This window comes from Chiloscyllium plagiosum, unplaced genomic scaffold (genome assembly GCF_037043375.1).
Source record: "Chiloscyllium plagiosum isolate Xiang-an unplaced genomic scaffold, Cpla_swu_hap1 HiC_scaffold_3, whole genome shotgun sequence".
In the NCBI taxonomy this organism is placed as follows: domain Eukaryota; kingdom Metazoa; phylum Chordata; class Chondrichthyes; order Orectolobiformes; family Hemiscylliidae; genus Chiloscyllium; species Chiloscyllium plagiosum.
In genome coordinates this window covers 3,692,229-3,719,196 of record NW_028270141.1, presented here as the reverse complement: position 1 = coordinate 3,719,196, position 26,968 = coordinate 3,692,229, and the positions used below count along the sequence as shown (strand labels likewise).

At 37.5% G+C, this 26,968-nt stretch overlaps 1 protein-coding gene across 1 annotated transcript in view; it reads right to left on the bottom strand.

Moving 5' to 3' along the window:
- Positions 1-26,968, bottom strand: part of tmem214 (transmembrane protein 214) — a 50,552-nt gene that overhangs the window by 5,339 nt on the left and 18,245 nt on the right. The window contains exons 2-16 of the mRNA XM_043676199.2: positions 25,675-25,880; positions 25,020-25,170; positions 22,704-22,838; positions 16,666-16,748; positions 15,670-15,772; positions 14,883-14,964; positions 14,001-14,102; positions 12,840-12,981; positions 10,994-11,085; positions 8,821-8,869; positions 6,222-6,335; positions 5,095-5,212; positions 4,144-4,240; positions 2,662-2,830; positions 1,723-1,874 (exon numbers count right to left, since the gene is read on the bottom strand). Coding sequence (XP_043532134.2) covers positions 1,723-1,874; positions 2,662-2,830; positions 4,144-4,240; positions 5,095-5,212; positions 6,222-6,335; positions 8,821-8,869; positions 10,994-11,085; positions 12,840-12,981; positions 14,001-14,102; positions 14,883-14,964; positions 15,670-15,772; positions 16,666-16,748; positions 22,704-22,838; positions 25,020-25,170; positions 25,675-25,880 — 1,795 coding nt within the window. The remainder of the gene's footprint in view (positions 1-1,722; positions 1,875-2,661; positions 2,831-4,143; positions 4,241-5,094; positions 5,213-6,221; positions 6,336-8,820; positions 8,870-10,993; positions 11,086-12,839; positions 12,982-14,000; positions 14,103-14,882; positions 14,965-15,669; positions 15,773-16,665; positions 16,749-22,703; positions 22,839-25,019; positions 25,171-25,674; positions 25,881-26,968) is intronic.

The following is a 26,968-nucleotide window of genomic DNA, read 5'->3' as shown; positions in this document are numbered from 1 at the left end:
CAATCCAGACAAAATGTGAGGTGATGCATTTAGGTAAGACTAATTCTACAGCAAATTATACAATGAATGGAAGAGCCTTGGGAAAAGTTGATGGGCAGAGATCTGGGAGTGCAGGTCCATTGTACACTGAAGGTTGCTGCACAGGTGGATAGAGTGGTTAAAAAGGCATATAGTATGCTTGCCTTCATTTTACGGGGTATTGATTATAAGAGCTAGCAAGTCATGTTAACATTGTACAAGACATTGGTTCGGCTGCAATTAGAATACTGTGTACAGTTCTGGTCGCCACATTACCAAAAGGATGTGGACGCTTTGGAGAGGGTGCAGAGAACGTTTATGAGGATGTTGCCTGGTATGAAAGGTGCTAGCTATGAAGAAAGGTTGAGTAGGTTAGGCTTATTTTCATTAGAAAAAAGGAGATTGAGGGGGGAACCTGATTGAGGTTTATAAAATCATGAAGGGTATAAACAGGGTGGATAGAGACAAGCTTTTTCCCAGGGTGAAGGATTCAATAACGAGAGGTCATGCTTTTGAGATGAGAGGTGGAAAGTTTAAGGGGGATACACGCGGCAAGTACTTTACAGAGGGTGGTGGGCGTTTGGAACACGTTGCCAGCAGAGGTGATAGAGGCAGGCACGGTAGATTCATTTAAGATGAGTCTGGATAAATGCATGAGTAGGTGGGGAGTAGAGGGATACAGATGCTTAGGAATTGACCGACCGGTTTAGACAGTACATTTGGATCAGCTCAGGCTTGGAGGGCTGAAGGGCCTGTTCCTGGGCTGTAAATTTTCTTTGTATATATGGCACACACTAATACCTCAAAAAGAAAATGAATGGCACAATATCACATTCAATCATTCAGCAGCATTGTAAAACCAGTAACAACTACAAAAAGGTAATACAAAACTGTTTGCACTATGGTTGTCTCATTTAGCAGCTTATTGTTTTTGAGCTTAAGGTCTTGAATTCCTTCCTTTAATGTGTGATGCTATGTCAAATATCGAGGTATTACAATCACCACAAATAGAATAGGGTAATAAAACAAGAGGAATTGAGAATCATGAAGATCTGAAACAAAAGCAAAAGTTGCTGCAGAAAAAAAAAACCTATCTAGCAGCTTCTAAGGAGAGAAAGCGAAGTTAATATTTGAGTCCAGTGGCCCTGGAACAGAACTAGAATCAATTGATGCCAAAGTCTTGCCCCTTTGAGCAAGTGTGCTGAGTCAAGCACAAGGCATGTATTTGTTGCTTGCAACCAAATTGAGTTTAACAATTCATATCTACCTTCACTAATTCTTTGTTTATCTGCCTTTGAAGAAAATCAGAGCAGCAAATTCAAAAAGATACTTAAGTTGAGGTTGAAGTGTTGCACTTCAGCTATGCAACCATAGATATTGCGTAGTAATGGCAAATGTGCTCACTTCCACTGTATGGCCATCCCCACTGCACCCAAGAGAATAGCTTAGGTACACCCTAGATGTATGCAACACTATTATTGCCAAGCACTGTGAAGAGAAATCAGAATCAACGTTTCAGGTCCAGTGACCCTTTCTTAGCACTCAACCCGAAATGTTAACTACTTCTCTCCACAGGTGCTGAGCTTTTCCAGCAATAATGTTTTTGATTTACAGAATCTGCATTTCTTTGGGTTTATCTCATTGCCAATATAGGGCATTAATTTGAATAGGTCAATAAGAGAACAAAATTTTAAAAATACTTACTCGCAAGAACTAACAAGTTGCTTCCACCATTCTTTTATTACCATTTTGATATATTCTAAAGCTGGAAATATGTAATTCTGAAGTACAAAGAGAAGCAACTCCTTGGCATATTCTACAAATTGCAACATTACATCTGGGAGACTAGAACGAATCTATTAAAAAAGAAAAGTCACAGTAAATCACAACAGTATTAGACAAATATACAAAAGATAAAATGTGCTTCAGACTGTCAGAGATCCCTTAAATTTTAAGAGGAGTGTCACCAAAAAAAGTGAAAACAAGTTCCACAGAAATCATCACTTTCAATTTATTGGAGGACCAATGCAAAACATAGCAGTGCAACATGTGGCTGCCACTAATAAAGACTTAAAAGCTTTCTTTTGTTGGCCTTAGAGTTAAATTGACAAAAATGAAATTTGAAAACACATATCACCCCAGTTTAAAAAACAGATTTAAAGAAACACTCAGCTAATAACATACAATGTTGACCTTCAGGTGCAATTTTCATTTTAGTATACTAAAGTTGGGGACAGATTTCATGATCCAACATTGTATCAGTTTCCCCAGATAAGACAGACAGGTTTCCAGAAAGTTAACTGATCTTAAAATTTACTAGATTTATTTTGTCCAAGTCACTCAAGCAAGTGAGAATGGGGATTATGAGGATTTATGGTTCTTCATATCACAGACCAAAAACAACAGCAAGTAGCATGCTACTAAAACTTTCATGCAGAACAGAGGAAAAAATAAAAAAGTGAAATGATCTCATCAATTCGGCACTGCAGAAGTTGCAGAATGGCTGACACTTTCTAATCTTCTGAGGACTTGATAACAAGAACTAATTAGGAACTGAATCACATCTTAATTGACTGTTTTAACAGAAACCAGAAACTCCATACGAGACTCCCTAAAAACCTACTACAAAAATCAAGTACATACCCATTCAGTAAATCTGGGTAGATTTTCAACAATCCATGCAACATGATTTGATAACGTATCCTTTGTATACATCATTATTTCAAACAGCCTCCTCCAAACCAGCTCAAGGCTTGGTCCAAACATTGTTACAGCCTCAGAGTAATAATAAGGAGTATTTGTTTCTATCCAGCTGTGAAAATATAGGACACAAACACAGATTGATATCAGAAATACCATTAGGAAAAAAAAAGGGAGAAACAAGAAAAGGATGGGAGATAGACATCATGAAAGAAAGTAACTTATTTGATGGGACCAAAATAACAGCAAATGCAAGGAGGTCTAAATTAGGATCATTGTCCATCCATGTAAACAGACAATGTGGTTTAAAAAAATTAGTGACCTGCAGGGCTAAACAGATTCATTGTATTCTGCAGTGTATGATACCTGGATCAAAAGAAAAGGATGATTTCTAAATCTTAGAAAGGTGAGGGAAAGGTAGATGGTGTGGTGCAGTCATCCTGATGGAAAATACTATTGCAATGGAGAGGACAGAGAGAAGTCAAGGTCAGAATGTATTTGATTTGGATCAAGAAACAATATTGAGGTGGTGTCATGCCAGTGCTGGGTTCATTCTGTAGGTCAGTATCTTGTAAGAGAGGAGCAATTTCCAGGAGTGCAAGAAATATTGAGTGGAGGTAATAGAGTTAAGTTTTGCCAAAGTAGGATAATTAGGAATGTAAAAGGCAGAGTGAAGAGTTTCAAGGGTGTTCATGGCAAAGTGCTTGCTGTTGTGGATATGTCACAAAGTGTTTAATGTTGTGCAGCTATTCCTGTTGAGGGTAATGTTTTCATAGGGTGTTAGTGGCTTGCATTAACCTGCTCACTTGTGGAGAATGGCCATGACTTAATTTTCCATTAGCTACTGGCTCTACGGTTTTGTGGCAGCTAAGTCGCAGACAGGCAGGCAAACATGAAATCTGAGCAGTTCCAGATGACCATTGAAGATGAGCTGACATCTCTCCCACTTTTCTCACCATCAATAAAAGTATAATAGTGATATGTTTACCCCCGCATTACATTTCTATTACTTCATGTTTTTACACTTATCTTACGTGCTGTGATATTGTTACATGGATTTTGAGGTATGTTGATGCCTCAAAAAGTTCTGTTTGGTCAAGGTTTGCATTCCCTCTTGATTATCCAATATGTTTGATCAAGTGGCACAATCCTGGTCCCATTTGGTGCTGGTTAACAATTTGCTGTGTTTAATATACACCAACTTACAGAAAGGTTATAAGCAAGCTCACGTTTATGAATTGTTTTCACCTCAAATTTCAGGTGAAGAAAAATGGTGAATGACATTGATGATCAGTCACTTCAGGACAAGACAGAATTTTAATATGTAATAGATAATCAGAGTATTTATTCAAATTTCTTTGTATGAAGGTACAGCTAAAAAGGACAAGGATAATTTTGATCCAAAGACACCCTCTTTGTACTAACCTGTATCCCTGCTTGGAATAATGAGATATTTTAATCCAAGCCTGCTGAGACACAGACATCATTCCAGATTGCTGCAAGACATGAGCAGACGAGGACGCTAAGGGAAGAAACGTTAATGAGTCAGTCAGTAATAAAAAAGGGGATTTGCATTTCTCTATGTACATCACAGTTTCAACCAGTTCAAGTCATCAAGTGTGCACAGAAAACCTGCCAGTCTGAACACTCAGGATTTCAAAAATTGGATACTTATAACTGCTTTTAGGAATTCTCATGCGTGACTCTGTTACAGGGACACACTAGAATTCCTAGAAACATGGTATTCCAACCGGAACTCTATCAGCAAACACATTTACTTGGATCTCATTTACCACCACCTGATTTAAAAAAAACAGGAAACGAAATCAAAAAGGAAACCTAAACATGCAAATTAAAAAGTGGGCCATACCACCAGTGCTTCATCTGGAGACTCACTGAAGATGTTACCTAGTATGGTGACTAAACATCTGAAAACAAACCTTCCAGCTCAGCGAGCAAACCTACATCCAGAACCTCAACTTGAGCTACAAATCTTCTCAAAACTCACTAACATGCTCTTGAACATGAGAAATAAATTAAAGTAGATAATATATTTACTTTGCCTTCTGTCCCACTCCAGTGATAAGGTAAAATCAGATTTAGATAATGAAATAAATAATAAAAGAAACTAAATAAGCACAGACACCACTTTAACATCAGGCTGTTTTGAAAAAGTCAGTGCAATGTCTTTTTGGGAATATTTTTATATCAGTAATATCCAAACTGCACCATGATTAATTTTCTGATGTTTCTCTTAAGTTAGAATTTAAAAAAAAAGCTATGAACCTTAATGCAATTATTGATTACAAATCAACATTTGTTTTGAAATACCTCATGGTCAAAGCAGAAATTCACCCAAAGTATAACTTTACCAACCATTGAAGGATCCATGTGTTCGGATGTCATGCACCACAAAGCCTGCTGCAAAAATTGTGAGCACGAGTAACAGGCGTAACCATGGGAAGCCACCACCTTTCAGCTTCTGCAGAAGATTCTTCAAAATTGAAAGGGGAAAAAAAAAAGTCAAATTATGCAATATTAAAAATAATATCAAATTGGTTAAATTAAGGGCAAGAGCAGAAGCCAATGAGTGACAAACTCAACTTGCATAGGTGTTCATAACATTATTGCTCAAAGATGCTTCATAGCAACATAAATCACATAACAAAAGTACCACCAAAAGCTAGAGGAGAATCTAATTTAGGTGATTAAAAGCTCGTTCAGAAGTTAGCTTTACTAAAGTATTTTAGAAGGGAAGTAGTGCAGAGCTGTAGGCCCGTGCAGCTTAAGGGACAGCAGGCAAAAGATAGGGGCCAAAAGAAATGGGGCTGATACAAGACCACATTAAGAGAAACACAAGTCCTAAGGGTTGTAGTGTTGGAAGGGATTTCAGAAATAAAAGGATAAACTGTGATCTAAATAAGTATTTTTTCCCCCCAGTGAGGCATAAAATGGCCAATGAATCAGAACACAATGGACTCAAGAACCAGACTCCATACAACTTTGGATATAAGCAGAGTTTCAGATGAGATCCAATTTAAGGTGTTGAAAAATTTGAGAATGCTTGAAGCTAGGGTTAGCAAGACCACAAATGAGGGATTCAACATCAGAAAGACTAAGGCATTAGTGAATACCAGCAATAATAAATTGTGCCAATAGGTGACCATTGAGATGCAAAAGTTAGAAGAAGAAGTTCAGCTTAAAGTCCATCAGTGCCAAGACTGCAAACAAGCAATCTGATTCAGCCGGAGATGATAGCCCAGGAAAATAATTTATGATGGGAGCCCACGATGCTGTTACCACATCTCTGGAAAAGCCACTTTTTTTTCAGCAATGAAAAGATAGGGGCAAGATGAAAAATAAGTCACAATAGTATATTCTAAGGCAGCAACTAGAAAAAGGCTTGAAAGTTAAAAACAAAAAGAGAATCAGACAAGAGCAATCGAACTCATCTGAAAAATGATTCTAACACAAAATAGCAAGCATAATATTCAAATTCTTACATTGCATGCAGTGTTGCAGACTTGTACTTCTTGTGAATTTGCAACACTTTTCCCAGTCAGCTCTTCATTTGTAACTTTAAATGAACGAATGGTTTCTTGCAGAGCTTTCTGCACCTACAATTAATGCTTAATATTAAAAGTCAGTTTAAAATTTCAAAGTTTATGAAACATAACTCTATTGGACTTTTCATGTCAGCAGATATTCATGAAGTCGGTCATTATCCATAGCTCACGTCACTTCCAGTACAAGGTAAAAACAAGGACTGCAGATGCTGGAAACCAGAGTCTAGATTAGAGTGGTGCTGGGAAAGCACAGCAGGTCAGGCAGCATCCGAGGAGCAGGAAAAATCGATGTGTTGGGCAAGAGCCCATCAGGAATAGAGTAGGTACAGTTTGCACAACTCGGGGAAAGTCAGGAAGTTTCCCAATCACCAGATCCATCTCAGTATTTGGTTTGTGCCTCATTTGCTGTGGGCAAGAGGAGGGAGGAATTAAGAGTTGGTGATAGTGGTGGGTGTGAGAGACCCAGCTTTGCATATCCCAGAAGCAAGGGGGAGTCAAGTGTTGAGGTAGGATTCACAGAAGCCTGATCTTGACAATGTCAGAAACAATTAGACCGTTTGGTCTTCACAATCCACACATAGCACCCCTTTAAAAACTGTCAGACCTATGCAAATGAAATGTTCCAGTCTCTCTTCATACTCAGCCTTTTCCTTCCCAATTCTAAGTGGCAGACAATTTTATTCTGCAGGCCACATCCAATTATCACTCATCCAGTATGAGGGCAGACCTCAGGAGAAAAACACGGATGGAAAAAAGAAGTGCTAACAATCTAAAACTGTTCTCACTCCGACACTTAATGAGAAGATTCTATTCAAGGAACCCAAATATTTTTGCATCTCAAGTGGCAATCTCTTTTAAAATTAAAGAAACTGCTAATTAAACTCCACAATCAAAATCAAAAACACAAACACACATAGTATAAACAAGCTATTAAAGAACTATCAATTGAACTATAAACTAAGCAGATGCATTATTCCCCCTACCCAGAACTTGAAGTAGATGGCCTTATTAGAGGCTAATAAAATATTTTCAAACCAATCTGATCACAGATGTCCTTACACCCCTCTGGAACAGGTGGGACTTGAATCCAGACCTCCCAATTCCGTGGTGTGGATACAACCACTGCACATCAACAGCCCTTAGGAGACCAATTACTTACACTTAAATGACGACATCTGTAACCAGTAGTTTAAGAACAGAAGATTTTAAAACTGCAGATCATGAGAATTACAGACCTAATCCACCCTTCAACATTTACATCTATTTCATCAATTCATGACTTCCCATACTGCAGGTGAAGGCTTTTGTAACATCCAGAAATGGGGTTTTTGTAATCAGCAGAGATTAGATGACCTTGCATTTGGGTTTAACTCTTCTGACAATCACCCCATTCAACTATCCTTAATGACAAAGACTGGACCTGTTGGAAACAGTGGTAGGATGTCTGTATCCAGGTCCAACCAACTAATTATGTCCACGAGTCTTCCTGTAAAAGGTTCAGCCCATCATCTTCCCCATTTTTTAACTCCACACAAACGATGGTTGCATAATGCAGACTTAGGGAGTGGGTAGCTCAGACGACAGGAAAGGAAAGGAAAAAGGAAAAGTAAAGAAGGAATTGGAGACACTGCACAGAGAATACTGGCAGGCAATTATAGTTAGCAGTAGAGTACAATCCCCAACATGTTGTCGAATGTAACTTGCTTCAGTTTTTTGCATGGTCCACACAGTCTCCACATGGAGATGCACAGAACAGTATGGCACAAAATATAGCTAGAGAAATTGCACCATTATGCAATCAAAGAGCAGTCTGGATGGAACACCACGCTTGTTAAAATAAGTATCATCCAAGGGCTTATTAACAGAGATACAAATAACAGTTTGCTATTGATCATTTCACATTCTAAAATCTGAAAAGTCACTTCCCCACAATTCACTCACTTTTGGTAACGTTTAGCTAAGTAGCTATAGTAGCAGTTGACAAAACAAAAATGCCTAACGAAAAAGCAGCTGAAAAACTAGATTTGCAGCAAAACATTATAAGTAGGTGCAATAGAAAAATCCAAATGCTAAGTCAGTGGATTAAAGTATTGGAATAATGCAGTAGATAAAAGTAAAAAAAAGCATCAAAAACCAAATATCATACAGAAGGCACTCTTTACGTTGCAAACGTTTACACAGTAGTGTCAATTCAATCCACAAGGATCACTTGTTTCAGTGCTACATTACTCTTACAAATTATACTTTCTCAGGATTGGTTTTGCAAAATTTCAAATTTGGGAAAAATTCCAATTGGATCACCCTGATCTTTGGGTGATTATGTCTGACCTGTAATCAATTCTTTTCCCAATCCAATTAATACCAAAGCTAAAAGATAAGCTGGTTTTGCAATCAAGAGGAGAACTAAGTCTACAATTACTCCTGGCAAAATAAGTACTGGAATGAAAACAAATCTATGCTAAAACAAAAAAGAAAATACATTTTGGATGTACAGTTTAAAGTATTAACTATAGTTGAAAATAAAAGAAAAAGTTACCTTGGCTGGAAGACTGTCCCAGATTTCCAAAAGATTATTTAGCAAGAGACTGAAAGAAAATTAGTTGACACTGTAGTATTCAGTTGTATTAAGTGTACCTAATATTCCAGTAAAACAAACTAAATGTTGAAACAAAAAAGACAAGTATAAATACTACATTCACAAGTGAAATGAAGTCAGGAAGTACAGCCTTGAATTTGCAAAACATGGAGAAACACAAAAAGTAATAATTCAATTAGAATGGCATAACAAAGCAAAAGGATAGTTTATTAAAAAAAAGTTATTCATTCATGGTATGTCAGCTGGGTTATTGGACGTGATAATGCTGAGCTGCCTTCTTGAACCACTGCAGTCTTTTTGATGCAAGCACAACCCACTCTGCCAAGGGAGTCCCAAGATTCTGACCTAGCAACATAGAAGAAATGGCTATATAGCACCAAGTCAAGATGGCAGGTGGCTTGGAGGGGAGCTTGCAGGTAGAGTTCTCTCATTTCTGCTACCCTTATCCTTCTAGATGATAGTTGTCAGAGGTTTAGAAAAAAAAAGGTGTTGTATAAAGCAGTTTAAATGAAATTTTGCAGTGCGTCTTTTAGATGGCACCCTGCTGGTGGTGAGCATTTGTAGATGTGATGCCAATCAGACCAGCTGCTTTGCCCTGGTGATGCAAAGCTTGTTTTGTGGGGGCTGTACTCAACCACACAAATGGGGAGGAATTTGGCCACACTGCCTTGTACATGGTCGACAGGAGCAGGTAGGCAGCCAAGTTATTCAGTGCATGAGTCCTAGCCTTTGGCCTGCTCGTCATCAACCTATATAGCCCACTCAGTTCAGTTTCAGGTCAGTTGTAACCCCTGCAATGCTGACAGTCAGTGATTTAGTAATGCTAATCCCTTTGCATGTTAGCGTGCAATGGATAGATTTCACTCTTGTTGGACATTACAAATTTCTTGGTGCTGGTGGCATGAAAAATACTTGGCATTTGTACAGCCCAAAACACTGATATTGTCCAGGTTTTACTGCATTTGGACATGGACTGCTTCAGTAATTGGGAATGCATGAATGATACTGATTGTTGTGTAATCAAGCATTTCTATTTCTGACCTATTCATGAAGGGTTAGGGAGAAAATTGGACACTAGAAAATTACAGAACGGAACATAAAAGCTGACTCCAGATAAAGCAGTTTTCTAAAGAGCATGTTTTCAGCATAAATCATGTATTCTGAAGGGAGCCTATTGCAGACTTAGAGGTGAAAGTTTTAGTGGACAGAAAGCATTAAGTCCACTGATGATGGCAGACTTGTGATGTTTCTACTGGATTGTGTTTTATTTTAGGACATTTTAACAGGTATCCAAAATTATGAAACAGCTGTTTTGACATAATGGTATGCAACAAGACATCTTTATATTGATTTTATATGAAGAATATTTACAGACATGCCATAAGAAAGCAACAGCCTTGCTTTACTCAACAGCTCAACAAAAGCAAATTAATCAAGCAAAGCAGTCTGACATTTTAACTATTGTGCAAAAAAAAAAGTCACTCCTTCACATTGCAAGCTCCTTGCATCCATGATTCAAAATTAAGATTTAACCAATAGTTCAAATCACAATACCAAATTGTTACCAAGTGGAAACCTACAAGCATAATAATATGCAAATCAAAGATACCTCAGGTTGCTGAAAATTCAGAATTACGATTTAAAATTAGAAGAATTACAACCAGGATTCTTCACTGAACTAAAAAAGTTAAGTCAACTGTTTCAGAAAAACCCCCAGTATAATTTTGGAAGGGAGACAGCACAGAAGAATTCCAAGTAATTTTGTTGCTCATTGTGCTAATTAAGTTCAACCAGAGACATCTTGAAAATTAGCTGTGATGTTTCAAAAGTATTCAAAGAAAAGAACATGCTCTGTACTTAAAATAAGCATGTGACTATTTAGCTTAACTTTTAACAAGAAGCTGCAACAGAGATTTTAAAAAAGACAATAGAACAGCTTACAAAATTAAACTCTAGTTAACAATATGATCAGATTTAAGTTTGACAATACCAGTTACATCAGTTTATAGAAACACAAAGATGAATGACATTACTTTTAAAAAAAAAAACACCAGGATCTCTATCCATTCCTACTCACGTGTCCCCGTATTCTGCTCTGAATGTTAACAATCACCTGGACTGAGAGAGATGCTTGGTGTATAGCTGTCTCCATACACTGAAACTGTTGGAATCTGTAGTTAAACATTCAACCATACATTTCAAGAGCTGAAAGCCAAGAGGAAAAAAAAGGCAACATTTGTAAATTTCATATTTAATCAATTCATAAAAGTACAAAATTCAGACTACTTCAAAGCTTATTAAATGCTTTCTGGAATTCTATATAAAAATTCCATATAAAAGGTACTTAAAACTGTGGGGTTCTACTTTAGCAGAGGGCAAATTACTGACATGGCTGGGAAATTGGTTAAGTGGCAGGCAAAGTACAAATGATGGATAGATACTTAAATTGGCAGGACGTGACCAGTGGTGTCCCAAAAGGATTTATTAGTCAACCATATTAAAAATTGCAGTAAGTTAGATAATAGCATAGAAAGTCTTATATTCAAATTTGCTAATGAAAAAATTTAGGCAACTGTAGATAGTGTGGATAACAGCATAAAAATAAAAAAGTGGAATTGATAGACTAAGTGAATGGGCAAATTGTGGCAAATGAGAGTTCAATGTAAGCAAGCAGAAGGTTTTCCACTTTGGACCAAACAAAAGGATACATCAAGCGCAGTTTCTAGATGGTAGGAGGCTTAATATACTGGATGTCCAAAGAGACTGGAGGGTTCAGGTGCACACATCTTTCAAATGTCACAAACAGGTGCAGAAAATAAATCAAGATGGCTATTGGAATGCCAACGATCATGTCTGAGAACTAGTGTACAATAGATAAATTCTGCAGCTATACAAAACCTTGATTAAATGCCATTTGGAGGACAGAGCAGATATGGGCACCACATCGTAAGGATGTATTAACCTTGGAGGGATACTGTATCGGTTGTTGATGTTTAACTTAGATTTTAAATCTAAGATTAAAAAAAAGGCATCAAGGGATATGGGCCAAAAGGATTAGAGAGTTGAGCTACAAATCAGCCATAATCTCTCCGAATGGTGGAATAGGCTCAAGGAAATGACTGGCCTACTATTGCTCCTCAACCAATCGGATCACAAAAATACATTTACAAACTGATCAGTAGTGGGTTAAGTTAAGTTTTCAGCTAGCACAAGTAGAAAACCCAGTAACAGTTGATACAAAATAAAATTAGTGGCATGCCGGCAATTTCTTCCTGCTCATTAACCGACATTTCAACCAAGAGCTGAAATCTTACAGTTGAAGCATAGACAACCATTCAACCTTGAATTTTGCCCAATTGCATTTCTAGAGCCTGAGCAGGCAACATGCACCAACTATTAGAACAAAGACTATGTATGTAAGGGGCAAAAGGTGAAAAGGAAAGAGGACTGGTGCCCAAAAGTCATTATTTCACAGTGGTTTAATAGCTAGTGAATTATATCAAAAACACTTTTTCTGACCTACAGTTCTTACTTTCAAAAAAAAACTATTTTAAATTAATTGCTACGTTTAGAGTTGTGAAACATTAAGAATTCAAATGTCCCCATTCTGAAAGCATTGATTGTTTGTTAAAGATATTCACGATAGATTGGAAGCTTGTTTCACACTGATATTAATATCAAACCAAGTTTTCCCTCAAGCACTGTATATTTTAAAAAACTATAGTCCAGGAAATGTTTAAAATTTCAAATACATTGTCCACTTGACCTTGTAAAGAAAAGCCAAAATCCTCAACAAATATGGTGCAAACCTGGACAAGGCTGGGCTCGTCTTAAATGCTAACTGTTAGGAATGCTTTATGGGAAAGACCACAGCAAAACTGGATAATTATTCTCAAAATGGTTTTGATGCTAAATTTTTACTGTAATAAAACATATTTTAGAGAGATAACATCATTCACCTCTTTCTTCATCTCTGGAGGACAGTTGGGAGTTGCTCTTGATAAGAAAGAGGGAAAGTAGGTGTGTAGTATAGAATCAGGTTTCGCACCAAAAGCCAACACTTTCAGCCGAGGATAAAGATGGCGTAACTGATCCTGTAAACTGAAAGCAAGTCAGAAAATTGACAGGCAAACTAAGGAACTAGGTTCACTCACTTCCCTAAAGTCACAAGAACTACAGAGAGATTACTGCAAGCCAATAACTTGTTCCACTGACAAAGCCAAAGCAGGTTATTTTGAATTATACAAGATCCAGTTTACAACAACATGCTTCACAATTTTCATCCATTATCTTAAAAGGATACTGATACACTTGTAAACTGTCACTAACATGATCATTTCAAGACTTGGGATTTTGCCTTTTGATAATTACTTTAAGTTCTTTGGAACCTTTAAAAGAAAATGGAGTTGTTTTTGTTTTAAATATAGAAGGCATAGAATATAAATATTTAGTTTAGATTCCAAAAATAGGATTAGCTGCAATACTGAAGCACAACTGTAAAACTTGCTTTTGCTAAAATGCTGTCTTCAAAAGTGGATAGATACAAGAATCTCAAGTAGTGTACTGTTATCCATTAACAGCTCAGTAACTGGCTGGTTGAAAATTCTGAGTATATAGTTATTATTATTAAAACAAAGTCATAGTTCTTATTCTGGTGCAAGCATTTATTCACACAATAGGACTAGAACCGGTTGAATCGCATGTAAACAGCATGGGGCAGTACAGTGGCTCAGTGGTTAGCACTGCTGCCTCACAGCACCAGGGCCCCAGGTTCGATTCCCACCTGGGAAAGATGTGCAGATCAGGTGAATTAGCCATGCTAAATTGCCCCATAGTGTCAATTTGTCAGAGGGAAATTGGTCAATGTGGGCTGAAGGGCCTGTTTCCACACTATAGGCAATCTAATCTAAAGGAACTTTTTGAAATCATTGAAGTGAGGCAGAAATCAAACTACAGCTTTCTATATAGAAAAAGGTTCACCTTATTTTGTTAACATTGGTACAAGTTACATAGTTGGAAATAAATTTAAAGTATCATCAATGGATCACAAAATATTGAAGGACAGATCTCAGAAACCTGCAGTTTGCATAAACAAGTACCAAATTAAGATTCTAACTTACTTGGGTGAAAGCGAGTTGTTGGGCATGTAAGCAAAGTCCAGCAATGGGAAAAAATCTTTTGGTCCAATTGTTCCAAATCCTTTGGACAGATTAGAATGCATCCTGAAAAGTTAAGGGAGGGAAGGGATATATTAAATTAAGTCTTTTGAGATTATATTTTGCATTATAAAATTGATGCTCCTTCCTATGATTAACATACTATTTACAAAAGGCTGGGAATGTGATTAAAGGGAGCAAAGCAAAAAAAGACATCACACCTATTAAATATCATCATACTGGAATGAAGAAACTATGCTCTCCTGCATAAAGTTTTTTTTTAAAAAAACAATTAGTATGGCATTCCTGGGTGTGAAAAGGAGATCAGTGTTGGTCTCATCTAATTCTTCCTAATCTTTCTAAGAAAGCCACCCGTTTGTTCTATATCTTTAGAAAGCTCAGAATTCTCTCTGAAGTAGTCAGCCAGTTCGGTTTCAACAACCCAGCAAATTCTGCACACAAGCTGTTGAATTTACTAACTTCAATTTCACAATTTGGCATAATAGATTTGAACCAAATCTTTAGATTGAAATTCCTATGTTAACCACTGGACTAACCATGTCAGGTACTTGCATTATTGAATACTTCAAAAGTTACAGTTAAAGTTAATTGCAATATTTTCTTTTGCCTGTGCAATATTAAATACTAGCAAACAATTTCAAAAGAAAACTACATGTTTTGAAGAGAAATCAGATTGGACTCCAAGTTAAACATCTTTCTCTTCACAGGTGCGATCAGGATTTCTCCAGCATTCCCTTTTTAAAAGTCTTTACTAAGTGGGTGATATTTAGCTGGTTCATACATTGTGAATTTGGATACAGGTTTGCACACTGAAAATATACTCACATTAGCAGTCGGTCCAAATAACTAATTGCATAACCAGACAGAGATTTGACACCCAATACAGGAAGCATGATGTTAAGCCACACTAAAATTGGAGGAAAGAACAATGTTATGAACGCTTTTGAGAGTTTGAAGGATGTTAGAGAAAAAAAAAAAGTGAGGAAAAACACGAGGTTACACCAGGGGAGGGGGTGGGTAAAAAGAAAGGAAAAAAATTGAAAAGCTGAAACTAGATTACAAGAGTGAAGGAGGGAAGAAAAACAAAAGAGCAGAAAGAGAACTAGCTTTAAAAGTACTGGGGAAAAAAAGGGGATGGTTCGGGGGGGGCTGTCTTGTGACCTGTGTCAGAACACCAGCCAAACAGGAATCCAAAAATGTTCCACAGACTTCCTGCTCCTCCTGAAACAAATCACTAACGGCCAAACTAAATTGCCACACACAAAAAAAAAGGTTCTTTTCCTCCACCGTTGAGTGTTTTGGCCTACTTTGCTACAAATTTACAAAGTTTTATACCTTCATTTTTAAAAGAACTACAGAAAATGCACACCCCACCCACTATCTCAAAGCTTTTCTAAACCAAAACATAAAACTTAAATCAAAAGTCTTTCAAATACAGAATAAAGAAAGCCTTTTACAAAAAGATGATTGTTAGAATCTAATTTCAATTAAAAATCATCTACTTTCAAGAACATTAAAATGTGCATTTATAGAAGCTTAGAAACTCAAATAATATTCTACAGAAATATAGGAAATTGGAAATGCTTATTCACCAAGTTCATTAATTCCTTACCTTTCAATCCTTCTGCTAAATCAGTCCCAGTTTGTCCCAAAGCCCACATGATGCTGAGGCATTTATTTGGTTTATTGTACTGGGACCTCAGCAATTCTAGATACTGAAATTTTAAAAAAAAAATTTAAAAAGGCACTTTTTCATTAAACCAAAAGAAAAAAACCAAACAGGACTGTAAGGAGCTTAAGCTTAACAGCAGAATTTAAAAGAAATTTATGTCTTGTAATTAAAAAAATTTAACTTAACTCTTTTACCTAGGAGTTCAAGCTGCATTACTATTTGTGACAAGTATGGTGAGAAAACAACTTCTGGTTTTACCAATGCCTAAAACCTGCACACTATTTCATTACTCCCAGGCCCACAAGATGTAGGTGGCCATTTGGCCCCCTTATGAGTGTTCCACCTTTTGAGGAGATTACCAGTTTGGATTATGGCGCAAAATCCTATTTGCTCAAACAACGAGAAACCTACTATATAGGTGTCCTCTTGTGGGTTAGGCACTTACGTTCAGACAAACTTTTGTACGAGCAAGTTATAACATACAATCAGTAGATTTACCCTATACACAAGAAGGTCAACCACCTTCCAGAACAGGAATCACATGCTTTGTAGTGTGTTCTTATGCTATTTGCAGCTCCAAAGTCATCCATATGTTAAAAACAAAATTTCAATTCAACACTCACTAATTGCCATCCTTCTGTTGGGAGGACACCCATTTATCAGAAATGTTCGTGCCTAGCCTCTAACTTTCAATGTCGACATTTTTCTTATTTCAAAAAAGTGAGCAACAGCTATAATGTTCTTTAAAAGCCTACTCACTAACTACTGCAATTGTGCTCTCTTAATTTAAAAACCGTCAACATTTCGGGGGAAAAAAATTGATAAGTGCTATTTGCTGATAAAAATCTTGTCAATTTCAAGGCTCCACTAAGCTTGCTCCTACACTTGTACATTGTTGTCTCAAAACAAAGCTGCAACTGTGGAACTGGTGCTTACCTTTCCAAGATTCGTTGTTCCAATTTTAGGTTTGTCTAGCAACATAGCCTGAATGCAAATTCTGTAGCCATGTAGGGACTCGCCTGAAAAAGGAATAAGTGTTTATTGCATTCGAAACAAAAAAAAAGTGTTTGATAAATATTGGATACATCAGCTCTGCTTTCCTTTAGCCACAGACATCAACTTTACTGATGAAAAATTTGGTAAACAATAAATTTTCCATAAATTAGTTGTTGTAGAGTATTTGTATGCAATAATTGAAAGTAGATCACTTTTAAAGAATATATACAAGTACCAACTTTAATTTGCAGTTTGCTGTTGCAAATCCAGTGAAATTTTAAAACTTCCAGAATATACATCAAGGACTGAATGCAAATTGTGAAATGCATGTCAGGATCTCAAAGTTCAAATGTCAAATACTGAAATTGCCTAGGAAGTGTAGGCTTTGATGGCCAATTTTACACAATCCAGAACTTCATGTCATCATGTCAGAGACTTGAACCAGATACACAGGACTTGCCTGGATACCTTGAAAATTACACAGACAACTCCCTGAAATCCATTTACTAAAAGGCCAGTTTCAATTAAAAAATAAACAGCAGCTCAACAGAAGGGGAGCATCCAGTCTTTTGTCATGCCTGATATCAACAGGTCAGCGCAGGCTTTTTCAGCCAGGATCAGACGTCCCGACTGAAAAAAAAATTACAGGAGTCACACGGTGGAAATCTTAGTGTACATCAACACACATGACAGCTAGTGGACCTACACCCCATTTCTATGACAACACCAGGACATACTAACACTGGATATTTTAATGTGCTGTATTGCAAGGATCCTGAAAATTGCCTGATTGAGATATTCTAACTTCAGCTGAATGAAGCGCAACAAGGTAACCTAATTGTCTACAGTTAAACCCAATCTTTGATCGTAAATTCTCTTGTGTGCAAGTGAGGGTTAAGAGATAACATTTGTAAAAAAGTTGCAACTTAACAGTTTTGAAAAAGGTTGTTAAACCTTCAGTCAACTTTGGATATTGAGTTTTCAGACATTTAGGACTGTAGATCTTGCTTGAATTCCAAAAATCAACAATGAAAGCAACTTTCAGACTGGAGACTTATGTCTTGTCTGACAGATTGGGGTTCTTTTCTCAGAACTTTCCATTACTTAAAGATAACGAGAGAGCAACCAAAACACCATCCAGCCATACTGCTTTCTGCACAAAACCCAGTCCAAATTGTAGTTTCTTTGACAAGTCGGTAGCGGCCTCCTTTTTGATTACCTCTTAACATCCAAGCAGCTGCCAGTCCTTGAATATAATGTCTCAGGTGCCTAAACATCTGCTGTTCTTTGAACAAGTCATCAACTTTTCAGGCCAGTTCCCAGAAGCAAAATCAGTTTATTTTCAAACTGGTATTTCACCACCCATGATATGGATGGCAAATAAAACTATTAGGCCAGTTAGCTTAACATGTGTTATTGGGAAAATGTTACAGCCATAATAAAATGCGGTAGTACTACTTAGAAATGTGTGTCATTCAGAGTCAGCATGGCTTCATGAAGGGAAGATCAATCTGACAAATTTACTTGAATTTTCTGGGGGGTGTTAACAAGCAGGATCAATAAGAGGCAAAAAAACAGCAGATATATCATTTGGATTTTTAGAAGAAGTTTTTTCCAGGAGATAATGTGCAACTAGCGTAGTGCCACAGAGATCAGGGATGGAGCCACAATTTACATTACTTGGATAAGGAAAGTGAATGTACTCTCACCAAAAGGGAGAAGAGGAGATGACAAAATGTGGTGGGAAGGCAATTGATTAGGATGAAAAAAAATCTATAAAAAAAAGGGGACATGGACAGCTTAGTGAGTGGGCAATAAAAATAATTGATTTGGGAAAATGTGAGGTTATGCATTTCTGCAAGAATAGAGGAGTTGCAAATGGAGAAACACTGGAAAGCTTTACCATAGAGAAATTTGGAAGTCCTCATGCATTAATCACGAAAAGCTAGCAATTCAGTGAGCAGTAGGAAAGCCAAATGGAATGTTGGCTTTTATTTCAAGAGAATGGAACATGAAAAGAGGTGGTTTGGCTAAAACTTTGCAAGGCACTAGTCAGACTGCAAATGATATATGGCACACTTTGTTTTAACCAGCACCTTATAAACCAGCATTCAACAAACTGGCAAAGATTATACATAGGTAAAAACAATGACTGCAGATGCTGGAAACCAGATTCTGGATTAGTGGTGCTGGAAGACCACAGCAGTTCAGGCAGCATCCAAGGAGCAGTAAAATCGACGTTTCGGGCAAAAGCCCTTCATCAGAAATACAGGCAGAGAGCCGGAGATGTTCCCTAAAGTGGTCTGCTAGGGAGTGTCCAGTCTCCCCAATGTAGAGGAGACTGCATCGGGAGCGACAGATACAGTAAGTGATATTGGTGGATGTGCAGGTAAAACTTTGATGGATGCGGAAGGCTCCTTTAGGGCCTTGGATGGAGGTGAGGGATGAGGTGTGGGCGCAGGTTTTGCAATTTCTGCGGTGGCAGGGGAAGGTGCCAGGATGGGAGGGTGGGCGTGGACCTGACCAGGTAGTCACGGGGGAGAGGGGGGGGGGGGGGAAACGGTCTTTGTGGAAGGCGGAAAGGGGTGGGGAGGGAAATATATCCCTGGTGTTGGGGTCTGTTTGGAGGTGGTGGAAATGTTGGCAGATGATTTGGTTTATGCGAAGGTTGGTAGGATGGAACAAATGAACTGAACATTACACAGTGAACATTGCCACTTCCAAATTTCTGATGGAAGGAAAATCAATGAAGCATCTCGGAGGTGGTTGGGCAGAGATACTGTACACATCTAGTCTTCATGTTTTTACACTGAAGAGGTGGGTGTACTGTACCGTTTTTGAGTTAAAAGCTATCAGAACTACCTAATACAGCACCAAGTGTTCTGAATAAAGTAACAATGTAACACCTGGTCAAAAGCTAGATTAGCTGGCTGCCTGGGAGATGACAAAACAGATTCAAATTAGGCCAATCAGTTTAAATTATGCCCTATCCAATCAAGTTTGAATTTAGTATATTCACAATTTTAAAAGCCAATGACACAATCCAATGCCTTGGGGATATAAGACTGGGGAAAATTAACAGTTGGGAGGGGAACTGCCAAGCCAACGACATCTGCAGACTGCCCAGAGAATAGCTCTCTTAAAAAAAAAGGTACTTTTATTGATCCGTGGCCTGTGAAGCATAAATCTAACAAGAAGATGACGCCGACACAGGAAGATCCAAATCGAATATTCGACAGCTGGCTGGTTTTGAAAACTTGAATTTTTGGTAAATCTTAAATCAGCGATTTTAAATCGGACTAGTATTATAGATAGGAAGGTAAATGATAGGTTAGAGGAAGGAGTTGTAAATAGTTGTTAGTTAATTATTCTGTTGTTATAGAAATAAAGTGGTTAATTTTTACATTAAATATTTCTTGGCCTCTCGAATTTTCAGATTACTGCACATGATAAATCATGTTGCTGGTTTAAAGTTAAGCAGGAGTGTTCACCACGTATCATAACACCATATTTAAAAACTGTACCATTCAAATTTATACTGTCTTATAGCTTGGTAGGAAAAAAAAAGTGTTAATTAACTTGCTCATTTCAATAACCTCAACAAAGCTTACAATTTGTTAAGCACGATCCAGTTCTCATTCAATTTGCAAGCTTTTTAATGACCTACAAATCATTTATCAAGGTCACTAATGTCTTCAAGAGCAACAGTACCAACACCAATCCCTGGAAGATACCATGGCACATCCTTCCAGTCTGAAAACAGATACCCAACATTAATGTTTTATCACATAACAGTAAGTGAACAGATTGTCAAGTTATCAGCCTAAGGATTTGGCAATGCTGCCATCAAGCAGTACACTCATTGCCTGCTTATTGACACTTGGGTCAGGGGAGAGGCAGAGGCACAGTTCAATCTTGGTTCAAAAGATGGACATGAAAGTAATTGCCCTTTGATTCATTACAGCATCTCATTAGGTTTTGCATCAAGAGTTCCAGTAAAGCTGAAGTCACTGGGAATCACTTTTCCAGAGGTCAGATTATCTCAGCAGGAATTGCTCAGCTTAGTAGCATTACAATTCCAACTACCTTCAGTTGCTTCATCAAGAATGACCTTCCTTTCATTATACAAGTTAAGTTAATCCGCTCACTTAACCAAAAAGCATTCAGATAATTTTGAAGTTATTGGATAACAAATTAATCCAAAGAAGCAAGACCTGGAAACAGCAGCAAGTAAACTTTTGTACTATACAGGCACTAGGCAAACTTCTTCAAATAACACTGAATAATGCTACTTAAAATTAAAAAGGTAATCATAAATTAAAATTCCAGAGTAATGTCGACTAGTGCACTGGCTACAAAACTATTTACGAGGTTGGGCATTTCACAGTAGACATTCCTTCACCCAACTGACTGAAGCTTTGGACCATCTGTATAAGCCAGGAAAGTGATAGTGCACTTTCTACCCATATGCATGAGTAGCAACTACAACTATACTAGGAGAAGCTAGGCAGCAGGCAGGCAAACCAACAAACTAATCTGATTGATCAGCATCTCAAGCAGCTTAAGCATTAAAATTTCCTCCTTTTCTGATTTTTAGTTCCCATCTGTCTGCAGTACCTAAGGGATGAACAGGAGCAAATCACCAAAATTTATTCAGCAAACCAAACAGATTAGCTTCAACTATTCCCATATCCTCCTCCAAATCACATACCATCTCAAGGAAATGGTTATTTTGGCTTCATTATTGATGCATCAAGATCCCGGGACCCTGAGTCCACAGAAACATTTTCACGCTATTTACTATCGTGTTCCAGGTGGCATCTCCAACTTCAAGCAACTAGCAATTAGTAATAATTACTAGCCTTAAATCATCCCATTATAGATTGCGAAAAGAAAAAAACAATTTTTCAATTGTACTTAAGTACTTTGAAATGGATTGTCTGAGAGATAGCATATTTTAGTTCAAATGAGCAAGGAATTAAAAAAAAAACCCAACACTTCCACTTTGACAGCTGTTCAAGCCTATAGTCAAGGACCTCTCTTGTAGCTTCATATGAAATAACTTAGTGAAACATGTCTGAAGTGGAAAGATTTTATTTTTCAAAATTTTGGTCAAAATTGATATACATAAAAAGTCACCCAAATTGTAAGAGCAACTCAAATGTTGTCTACTATATTAAGACCACAGTTCACAAGAAACTACAGGGGAACCTCGATTATCAGAATACTAATTATTCAAAAATCGGATTATCTGAAGGAGATCGAGGTCCCGATGGAAACATTACATCAAAGACATGTTTCCAACAGTGATAGTGTCTTTTGTTACAGTGATTAAACAGTCACCGCCTCCAAATGACTGACCTCCCTCCCCATACTTTCCCTGGAGTTCTACAGAGGGGTGTACCCTAACCTCACCCCGCCCTGCTCTCCAACATTGTTCTGTATAGGGCAACCGTGGGACCTGTCAAAGAGTGGCAGTAAAAAGGTATGAGTGCACGCGCTATTTGGAGACTTACCCTACAAAGACAGCAGCAGTCTTGTTGTTGGTGTGCAGTCCGACTGCCCCGGAGAGGGGGGGGGCCAGAGTGAGTTGGCAGCGGAGAGGGCGGGGTTAGACTGGGTTGGGGGCCGGGGTTAGACTGGGTTTTGGGGGGTGGGGTGGGGGTGGAAGGCGAGGGCTTGCGCACTGTGCTGCTGCTAGTCTCCTGGACAGGCAGCAGACTTTAAAACTCCGAGCCCCAGAGGAAAGGCATTTAAAAATCGATTTTCCAAATAGTCGATTATCCGAACGAAATGGTGCCCGCCCATTTCGTTCAGATAATAAAGTTTCCACTGTGTTTGGTTTATCAAAGTTGGTGTTAAGTGAGGTCTTTTATTTAAAAAAATACTTTAATTCCAACTACACAGCAAATACCAAAAGATTTTTATTGACACAGTTATAAAGACAATGATATGTTAATAAAAAAGGTTCTTATTACCTGCAGCCTTATCTTGTTCACGTAACATAGTATAGATACAATGGTCGAAAAAGTGCTCCAAATGGTCTGACGTTTTTCCCAAAAGAGATTTGATAACATTCCGAAGTTCCTTGTTAGCAAGACTGTATGGATAGTCTATAAAACAAATATTTTTAAAATTAATTCCTGCAAAACATTCAAAATTGTTCTTCCAAAAACTGACATGTTCAACAATTACAGTGAAGCAAAACTAGCAGACATCATGCAACACCACCAGGTATTACACAAAAGTTTGCGTTTTAGGATCACAATGATGTTTAATCATTTTAGCCTTTGATCATTCTGTTGGTCATAAAATCAGGACAGGATCAATATCCTTCTGCGTATCAAATATGAAAAACACTAAGAAATATCAGTTCCCAGTACGTATGGGACTATATTCAACATCAATACAACATGCTCAAAAAGTCAGCAAATTGATAGGTTTTTCCACTAGCCCCCCCGCCCCAAACCTATGGGCAAGTAGCTTATACTTGTATATTGTTAAAACTAGACACATACATCTATGCCAAGAAGAAATAAAATTTGTCAGTGTCAATATTGTGTTCCATTTATTTTTCTAGAACTAAATTTATAAGACAGAGTAGCAAATAAATACCACTTTCAAAAAGAAAAACCCACAAAAATCACCAGGAAAAATTCAACCATGGGGGCAACTAGAACAAGATGCATTTTGTGGGACAAGGTGAAGGAAATGAGGAGGAACTACTCCTTAAATCAAGGGTATTAATCACAGTTCGTTCCCATTTTGTTATTGATAGGCCCAGAGAGGGCTACCATTGGGGAAGCAGCATTCAGAAACTTCCCAACTTAGACCTCTGCATTCCTGTTCATCCAGAATTCCTGTTCTCTCTACCTAAAATAGGCACATCTGCCTTGGCTTTCAACACAATAAGAATCTTTCATAATAAACCCCACCTGCTGCAGTTGACTCAAATCACATGAAACTGCAAACTAAAAGCACAAATTCAAAAGTAACAAACTTCAAAAAGAAAGCAGTGCTCATATTGGAATGGGACAATCAAGTCTCAAACAAGTCAGTGAAGAAGACAGATGCTTACACAGTAAATAGGACTGGAAAACAGCAAATCAGTTATTTAACAAAATCACACGAGACGAAATCTCAAGCCTCAATGCCTGAAGTTCACAAACATTGCAAATAAGCAATCCAAGGGAGGGGAAAAAAAAACCACACAACAAATGGGGAATACAAAGACCAAGCTTCAAGAAATCATGCGCCATTATTCTGTTACTCCACATGTCTTTTTAAAAAATTGCTGGAGGAACTCAGCAAGTCTTCCAGCTTCTGTGTAGAGAAAGAGTTAAATAGGACTCTGATTCAGAACTTATTCTTGAATTTGTCCCTTTTGAACCTCATGTGAAAGAGTCAACTGTAGAAGGTGGAGCATTATGTGGAAAATGAATGAGTTTCATTTTTGCACGTTCTGAAGACAGATCACTGGACCTGAAACATTAACAGATTTCTCTCCAGATGCTGATAGGCCTGAGTTTTCCAGTAACTTCTGTTTTTGACTCTGCATGTCTTGCTAGGCACCTTGCATGAATAAAAAAAAACTAACAAGTCAGTCAAAAAAAAGTTACCAAGTAATGTAGAAATCCTCCATACAAAAATCAATATTATTTAAAACAAAATAAAATTGCTTTGTGATAGTTACTGCAACCATGGAACAGACTTGGCTTTTATGAACGATAAATCCCTTAGCTCTCATGCCCATTCCTATCTTATAAGCAAGCTACTGGCTGATAAAATCCCATTTCAAAACCAGAAGAGTGTCTTGCACTTCAAAATGAATCAGATTGGATACAGACTCATTTGCAACTTTTTACCAAAGCCAAAAGGACAAAATAGTTGGTTCTGATGTAACACTATAGTTATGTTCTTATGGAAAAATCACACAATAGCTGTGTCATTTAAACTAAAAGGGGCCAGAATCATGCTATAGCCAACAGGCAAGGAATGTTCACATTCTCTAAATAATGGTCTAAATTCTTCAATCTCATTAAAGCTAAGTCGCATCGACGAAACACGTGTTATAGCAGAACAGACCATCAGTCCAAGCAGGAGCTTGTTATTGATTAATAACTTGTCTTTAAACTCCTTAAACTAGAATTTTTAAAAGCCCTCACTTCCAAATAAAGAGATGAAGACCACAGTGCACTCATTATGTAACTTTTGACTGTAATATGCAAATTCTCAAATGAAGGCATTAACAAAATACTAAATACAAACAACAGTGATGTCAAAATCCAACTGACCAAATGAATATTGACTGAGAGTAGGGTCAGTGTCTGGTGCTTGTAGCTTATAATTCAAGTATCCAGCCAAATCCTTCACCCAGACAGATGGATTTCCAGGAAACAAATTCTGGCTTTTGTCCAGCTGCTCCTGAAGTTCTTTCAAGTCAAGCTGTGGAGAAAATTAAGACTACTTGGTAACAACTGCAGTTTATATAATCAAGTAACACTGGACAATTCTTACACATTAGGATTTTTTTCACTAGAGGCAGGTTTAAAAAAAAAAGGATAAACTCAGTCTTAGCAGAGTCTTAGCTCTTCAAAACCAAATTAAAATGTTGGGGGAAATCAAGGTCTCTAATTTCAAAGATTCCAAACTCACTTTTCAGCTTACCAGATAAAAAGCACAAACTATTAGTTCTTTAGCACAACATAAGCATAGCATGGTTCAGAGATTAGGGTGCAATGAGACTAAAATGACCAAAAACCAACATCTAAATATTGATTAAAAAGTTATTGGTTTGACCAAAAGTTACATTTAAGTTGGAAATAGTAAATTTCCATGAAAACAAGATTTCCTTGAACATCAATTGTGCAAAACTAACATTTCATGCAGCAAGCAAATAAAAACTATAAAATTGAACAGAGAGAAAAATGAGAGATATTTTGCACATACAGCTTTAACAGCAGTCTCCAAAGAAGGAAAACGCTTGTGCTTCAACCCTGCATCACCAGAGGATTTTTTGACCATCTTTCCTCCAGAGAAAGATCTCAGCTGTTGGTTCTCAGGAGATGATGTTGGAGGAACTTGCTCTTTGTTTTGTTTCTTCCCTATCTTTTCAAATCCAAGCTCAAAAAGAGTTTCAGATGGTTTCAAAGGAGCTAGGAGGGAAAACAAAAACATCCATCAGATGCAATGACAATGGATCTCCCCATCACCAATTAACTAAAACCAACTTTTCAGCAGTGACCATTGCTGAGAGTTTTGTTTTAGCCAATAAAGTTAGGATTATAGCACAGCACAAAACATCTTAATTTTGGTTGGAAATGTAACTAGTTCGTAAGGCTGTATATGAGATTATGCTCCTTTGAATGGTGTAGACTTCGCTTGCCTTGAGAAAACAACAAGCAGCACAACTCATTGGAGAACTCAAACACAGAAACCTCTACATGGCAAATTCATGTAGATGTGTTGATTGAACTACTCAATTTCAATAACAGAGTTCCATTGTAGAGCCCACCCACCCCCCAGTCCTGGAATGAGAGAGAGAGAGAAAAACAAAGATTTTTGTCTCTCCCTCAAAAAGTTCATTAAGATACTCTTGTTTAAGTGGGAAAGCTCAAATAAAAAAGGTGCTCTCTCTCAACTCTCATGAGAGAAGTTTTATTTTGGTGTGAAAAGGTAGATGACAAGCCAAAAGACAAGACAAAAAGGAAGCACTTATTAATCACAGTGATCGTTGATAGATGACCAGTCTCAGTGCAGGAGAACTAAGCATTTTCCCCTCTGAGCTCTACAGCGAATTGCTTATCAAGTAGTAACCTATATTTGCTGGATACTCCCGAGTATGCAATTGCTGAGTTTCTTCAGGATTAGAACATATTTAGAAAAAGTGATTACTAAAGACAACAGCTCCCAGAGCTTTAGATCTGCTCAATACAGTAGCCCAAACCTCAGCAAAATGAGATGCCCATTAACGTATAATCTTGAAAACACTCAGGAAAATAAGAGTTAAACTGAAATTGGTGGGGAGGTCACAATTTTGATCAAGGAGTCAACTACCACAGTGAGGACCGAAAGGTTCCTCCAAGTGAAGCCATATGGGTAGAAGTTTTTTTTTTATTTTTAAAAGGGATGGGCACTCACTTTACTGCCTATGTAGAAAATCCTATGTAGGCAAATCCCAAGTGAAAACATAACAGGGTAATAATAGTAAGGGATTTCAACCTCTTCAATATTAATTGGGACA